Consider the following 7,580-nt stretch of genomic DNA (forward strand, 5'->3'; position numbering starts at 1 on the left):
AAGCCTTTAGCGGCGACGGGTAGCATTAAATGTCTTTCAAGTACCGTTGGTGATCGTGGAAAGGTGAAGGTATGACTGTACAAACACATCAACAACAACAGAGATTCAGCATTCTCTATCTTACTCTGATTTATAAAAAAACTGTAATTGGAACAAATGGATTTTCTTAATTTGGATTCTATAATATCCTATTACTTTTAATTATTCTTGCTAATTAACTTAACAAACACTTTTGAAATATTTTGTTATTATAAAATAGTTTATGAGTATTATTTTAGTTAATCTGACATTTTGATTCAGATTTGTATTTAACATATTTATGCATTTTAACTATTATAAAAGCTTTGATCGATTTTTAAGTTTATTTAAGATTTTGGTTTAGGTTAAGTTTTATATCCAATATCATATTTAAATTAACAAATTAAATAAATTATAGTGATAATTTAAAAGTTTAATATAAATATTGTATGTTTCACCATATTTAAATTAAAAAAACTAAGTATATTGTATTAGTAGTTCAAAAAAACTATACAATTCAAGAAACATATTAAACACTCATAAAATCACACAAAAAAAATAAATTGAAATCAGCATAAGCTAAAAATATATTTAGTACATTGAGAAAAATAATAAAATTCTCACTTTTTTTTGCAACAAAACATATTTATTCAACTATTTATATTTGAATTACAAATCAATTCAATCATATGAATGTTTTGTAGGAGAATCTTATTTATATACTGCTAATATAGACAGAAAATAAGGGGAAAACAAATAAGTTATTAGTTAGTGACATTAATTTTAGGAACATAAAAAATCATTTAGTTAAGTATATATGATATAAGTTAAAGGGATAATGTCACTGTAGCACATGGAACTTTTAACATTTGGCTAATTTGGTCCTTAAAGTTTTTTTTGGTACATTAGACCATTAAACTCGTAATTGACCTTTTAATTACACCATTTTAGCAACTTTTAGAAGGTTTCCCGGTTATACGATGCCATTTTGTCAATTAATATATATTTTTTGTCTAATCCGATGCCACGTGAGATATGCCACATCAATTAATGAAATACGACGCTTAAAGCCTTTTGTCTTCAGCTATCGAACTTCACTAGTCGTCTTCTTCATTATTCAGCTGTAAAAGAAACTGATTTAGGGTTTGTGAAGCATTCCTTTGATCGAGCTGAAAGAAACAAAGAACTCACAGCAATGGCACAATCGGAACCTAATGGACTGTTTGCGATGGTGGAACTCAACTACCAAGGGGTATTTAATCGAAATCCTTTCTCTTACACTGGTGGTGTTAAAACCATCTTCAATGATGTTGACTTTTCTTCTATGACTTATTCTGAGTTTGTGACCTTCTGCGAACGTTTCATGCATGAAGAGTGTAAAAAGTTTTACTACTGTGAACCAAACATATCCTTCATGGAAGGGCTTAATCCCATTTCAGATGATGTGGAATATTCTGCTTTTATTTTTGATGCTTATGGAACAGATGGTGTAATTTCGGTAATGTGGATCATATTGGGGTTGGTGTTGATGGGTGGCATGATGATGAAGATAATGATGATGATGAACATGAGTCTTGTATTGATGGTGAAAATGAAGACAACATAGATGAACTTAGAAATGTTGCCTTTTAATTTAATGAGGATGTAGTGCATATGAGTAGGACATCAAATGATCCTTTCTTGAGTAAGCTATGCGTTGATGATGAGGATGCAAACAACATTGTAGATGATGACAATGGGAGAGAAGTTGAAGTTAACATACAAGCTCATTCCATATTTAATGAGCTATTACACTGGAAAAAACAAAAACCAATTCTAGGGATGAGATTTAAGGGTCCAGGGCAAGTAAAATCAATGTTGTGTAACTATGCTGTAGCTAATGGATATCAATTGTGTTTTGAAAAAAATGATAGGACAAGACTTTTGGTGAGGTGTAGCAAAGGTGCTTGCACATTTAGATTATGGGCTTCCTGGATGAGTGATGAAGAGAGTTTCCAAATCAAGTCACTAAAAGCTGATCATAATTGTGCTAGGAACTTCAAGTTTGGATCATTAGTGACATATGCATGGATTGGGAGTCAGTATACCAAAGAGATTGTAGAAAGTCAGAAAATAAGTGTAAGGAAGCTTAGGTTAAAGGTAATGGCCAAGTTTGGTATCCAAGTTAGTATGGGGCAATGTAGAAGAGAAAAGAAGTATGCAATGAAACTTGTTGAACATTATGGTAAGCTATGGTCATATGGTCATGAGATTTTAAGGACAAATCCTGGGTCAACTGTGAAACTAGATATGGAGGATGGGCAAGATGGAAAGAAATATTTTAGCAAGTTCTATTGTTGTTTTCAAGGAGTTAAACAAGGTTGGATTGAAGGGTGTAGAAGGGTAATTGGTCTTGATGGATGTTTTCTTAAAGGTGTTTGTAAGGGAGAATTGCTTTGTGCTATTGGGAGGGATGCAAATGACAAGATATATCCTATTGCTTGGGCAGTGGTTAATGTGGAGAACAAGCAGAATTGGAAGTGGTTTCTAGAGCTTCTCATTGATGATCTACACTTGAATTTAGGCAATGGTTTCAATTTAATGTCAGACCAACATAAGGTTGGTATTTTACATAGTAATGCATTTATGTTAATTTTAGACTATCTGAATTTAACCTTTTTACTAATACAGGGTTTGATAGAGGCTGTTAAAGAGTTGCTGCCATATGTAGAGCATAGGAAGTGTGCTAGACATATTTGCCAGAATTTGCAGAAGAGATTTACTGTGCCATATATCATACCTTGTTTTGGAGAGCATCTAAAGCCACAACTGAGCATGCTTTTAAAGTTGTGATTAAAGAAATTAAGACATTGAACCCAGATGCCCATCGATATCTCATGGAGAAAGATCCTAAAACATGGTCTAGAGCTTTCTTTCAAACTGGAAGGTGTTGTGATGCAGTTGAAAATGGGTTCTCAAAAAGTTTTAATGTTGTAATAGTAGATGCTAGGAAGAAGCCCATAATAACCATGTTAGAAGAGATAAGATTATACATGATGGACAGAATCTACAACATGAAATTAAAGGGACAACAATGGGGAAATCATATTTGTCCAGAGATAAGGGATAAGGTGAATTTGCTTAAAAAAGCTCAAAGGCATTATCAGGTACTACCAAGTGGATTAAACCAGTTTGAGGTAAGGGGAGCAATAGATGCATATGAGGTGGACATAGAAAGAAAAACATGCTCATGTAGGTTGTGGCAATTGAATGGATATGGATGTGCTCATTCTGTAGCTAGCATATCCTTTCTTAATAGGGATGTAGAAGCCTATGTAGACAACATGTTTAGCACAACCACATTTAGAAATGCATATAATTACAGAATTGCTCCCATGAATAGCAGTGACATGTGGCCAGAGACAAACTATACTCCACCATTACCTCCTATTAATAGAAGGATGCCTGGTAGGCCAACTACTAAGAGAAATAAATCCACTACAGAGAATACAGGAACACACAGGGTTTCTAAGGCTAGAAAGAAAATCAGATGTAGTATTTGCTAGGAGATAGGTCACCACAAGGCCACTTGTCCACAGAGAAGGCCCCAAAAGTTAAATGTGAAGAAACAGAAGAAACAAAAAGTATGTGTGAACCAAAATGCAGGACAGGTAAAACAATTTAAAATATAAGATTAATTACATATAATTTGTTACTAACATAATTATATCATGCCATGTAGGGTAGTGCAAGTGAACCACAACAACATGAAGAGGTTGAAATGACTCCAATTGAGATGGATACTACTCAAAATGATATGCAAGTTGCTCCTACTGATGTTGAATCTAGTAGTGTAGGGGATTTTAGTCATTATATGCAATTTACTCCACCTAGATGTTATGAAGGTGATGAGGGTGTTATGGGTGAGGAAGCTGATGTGGTTGAGGAAGCTGTTGTGGTTGAGCAAGTTGTTCAAGATGAGGAGGCTGAGGAGGTTGATCCTGTTATCCAAGTTGATAATGTAAATGTTCAGGAGGTTGATGAGGTTAATCCTAATGCCCAAGTGGATAATGGTAATGTTCAGGAGGTTGCTCCTGTTAACCAAGTTCAGCAGGTTTGTGTTAGGCCAATTTCAGATATTTTGAAGAGGATAAGGAGAAGAAAGTCAGAGAGAATACTGAAGCTGAAATTAGGCAAAACAATTGGTGGTGTTGATGATCCAGGAAATTCGAAGGGAAAAGCTCTTGTAATTGATTAGTGTTTATTGTAATTTGTGTTTAAAGTTTATGTAATGGGATGATGGTAAATTGGATTTAAAGTTTATGTAATATGATGATGGTAATTTATATTTAAAGTTTATGTAATAGGATGTTGGTACTTTAAATTTAAATTGAAGGTGATGATGGTAATTTATATTTAAAGTTTATGTAATAGGATGTTGGTAATTTATATTTAAGTATGTGTGACATTAAAGGGTATTTTGGTCATTTAAGTATGTATGAAAGAAAAAGGGTAATCTGGTCATTTAAGTATTTATGACAGAAAAGGGTAATTTGGTCATTTATTTATTGATGACAGATAAGGGTATGTAGGTAATTCATTTATGTATGCAAGAAAAGGGTAATTTGGTCATTTAAGTATGTATGACAGAAAAGGATAATTTGGTCATTCATTTATGTATGTAAGAAAAGGGTAATTTGGTCATTTAAGTATGTATGACAGAAAAGGGTATGTTGGTCATTTATTTATGTATGCAAAAAAAGGGTATGTTGGTCATTTATTTATGTATGACATGAAGTATGAAAGTATGTTACCATTTTAAGTAAAATCATGACATTTGGCTTTGAATATTTATGCATGGAAAAAATTGGAATAATGTGCATGCATGGGGATGTTTTATATGGCCCCGGATTTGGTTTTTTAATGGCTTCACAGGTCCCATTTTTTCATTATTAAAATGGTCCCCATACACATAGTGTACTTCCACATGGACCACTTCCTAATTAAATATATTTGTTGTGAATATAGACCATGCATATGTTTGATAAACATCATCTGATTATACAAAATGCCCTACAATTGGGACTTTGAATATTTTTTTACATTACTTATCATATGCCTTTTCATTAGGGACTTACCACCTTACAACATCAACACTTTAAGGTTGATAACCCCAACTTATAACTAAAACCAGCTTCAATACATACAAAATGCCCTTATGGAACTAACTTTCTAGTCTGCCTTTACAAAAAATACAAGGGATCCCAAAAAAAGAAAAGCTTACCCTAACCAACCAAACTAACTACATTGACCCCCCCCCCCCCCCCCCCAACTTCAAAACACATAGGGCCAAGCAAGCAAACAACAGGGCAACTATCATCCTGTACCTGCCTATTGCCTTCATTGCATCATGAACTTCTTTCTCACTCTTTGCCACCTTATATTGCTCCTGTGACAACAGAAACTCCACTTCAACAATCCTTCTCCTCAAATTGTTCATCTCAGACATTTCATCTTTGGCATCCAGTTTCTGCTTCAGAGAATATAGCAGGTTTTTGTAGTACCCGTCTGTCTGTTCTTCATCTTTCCATTCAAAGAAGCTACATTTCCTCAACCTAGTCTATAAAAAGCCAATAAAATTAGGGTTTGACTGACAATCACAAATCAACTACCTTTAATGTACGAGCGAAATGGGTTTTATTCACAGTGATCGTCAAGAAAGGAAATAAAATTAGGTTTTTAACAGATGAAACAAAATACAAATACATCATTATCGTCTTTACAGAAAGAAACAACACATCAAACCATAAAATACTAACTTATCAAAATCAAGAGAATCGGGACCTACCATACTGTTTTGACAATTCCAGAATCGCCTCCCAGGGTTTGTTATCTTCCAACAGGTTCGTTCTTTAGCTAGAACGACACAATCACAAACCTTTACCCCTTCTTGCGATTGAACATGAGTGACTTGTAGCTGATCCCTTGACGTCGATGAGCTCGAAGACATTCTTCTTCAGGATGGAAATAGTCGGGGAGGGAGAAGTCTTTGACTTTTCAGAGAAGGGTAAGTAAAGATTGAAAGGAGGTCTGAATGAGGGTTTCAATTAATAAGCCTGTATCGACAACTGGACCACGTAAGCTTATTAGACACATCAGCGTGCCACATAAGCATTGTAACCGGGAAACCTTCTAAAATGGTGTAATTAAAAGGTCAGTTACGAGTTTAATGGTCTAATGTACTAAAAAAAACTTTAAGGACCAAATTAGCCAAATGTTAAAAGTTCCATGTGCTACAGTGACATTATCCCTAAGTTAAAAACTCTTGAGTGGTTGTTATTAATTGGTTAAGACTTGAAAGGTTGTGCAGGTTTCAAATGAATATGGTGTAAGTATTTGACATATCTCGATAAATATTTACTTGTATGGCCTCTTTTATAATATATATATATATATATATATATATATATATATATATATATATATATATATATATATATATAACATAAGACTTCTCATGGGTCATCACGGTGATCTACAACGCCAATCCAAATACAGTAAAGTGTTAAATAGATATACGACTTAATGTTGGTAATATCGTGAGGTTTTTCAAGGTTGGAAGTTTTTTCCATTGAAAATCAATCGATATAGAAGGAGAAAAGATTTGTTGATAGCTAGAGTTAGAGGTATGAGAGATTGATGCCTAGTGTAAGGTAGTAGATTAAAAGGTAGAGATGTAAACAATAAAGAGTTTAGCTATGATATTATGGTAATACTTATATTTCCATTAATAAACACTACTTATTAAACATAATAAAGAGATAAATTCATATACAAGGGTAGCAAATATTCACCAAGCTATAAACTTTACCTATAATATATAAACTAACACATATGTATCTATTTTATCCTTGATGTCGGGGAGATGAGGAAATATGAGATGTTTTTCTTTTTGATATATTCACATGTAATTGTACAAAATTTATTATTCAAAGAAATTGAAAGTGAAAACTATAAATTTTCATCTATATGGTGTTATGTTTTTTGTGGTATTGGTCATTGTGGTTCAAAAATTACAAATTCTGTCTTTTTCAGTAGGTTTCACTATGATTTTGGTCCGTGGAGATAACCATTGTTATCGGCCATCTGTTAACTCGTCTCACATGTCCTTCATATGAGGGCATTTCAATCATTTTACACACTTATTTTAATTATGTAAAAAAAAGCCAACACCCACCACCACCCCGTACTCTCACTCTCTCTCTCTCTCTCTACCATGAAGTTACTACATAAAAACCTTATTATTACAAGTTCAATATTATGAATATTCTATATATTCCTTCAATTGATCGTTGTTCATCATACGATGCTTAGTAGATAATAACAAGACTTACCTCTTCCTTCATCCATGGATGATGATTCTTATAAAAGAATCACCAATTCTTCCCCCCAATGTATGGTCTAGTAGTTTCAAAATGGTACCACCAAATCTCTAAAAACCATCTTCTTCTTCACCCACCTCTCCCTTAAAAACCCTTTTGAAACCTAACAAACCAAACTTTAAATCACCAATTCAACTGCAC

The 7,580-nt window shown here is 33.5% G+C and overlaps 1 protein-coding gene across 1 annotated transcript; it reads left to right on the top strand.

Moving 5' to 3' along the window:
- Positions 1 to 1,671: 1,671 nt before the first annotated feature.
- Positions 1,672 to 2,850, top strand: LOC145064439 (uncharacterized). Its single transcript, XM_079011891.1, has 2 exons — positions 1,672 to 2,616; positions 2,689 to 2,850. The coding sequence occupies exons 1-2, from the start codon at positions 1,672 to 1,674 to the stop codon at positions 2,848 to 2,850; spliced, it is 1,107 nt and encodes a 368-aa protein (XP_078868017.1).
- The last annotated feature ends 4,730 nt before the right edge of the window (positions 2,851 to 7,580 follow it).

The sequence above is a fragment of the Lactuca serriola genome, chromosome 7 (assembly GCF_051521515.1).
Source record: "Lactuca serriola cultivar US96UC23 chromosome 7, Lser_US96UC23_V15, whole genome shotgun sequence".
NCBI lineage: Eukaryota > Viridiplantae > Streptophyta > Magnoliopsida > Asterales > Asteraceae > Lactuca > Lactuca serriola.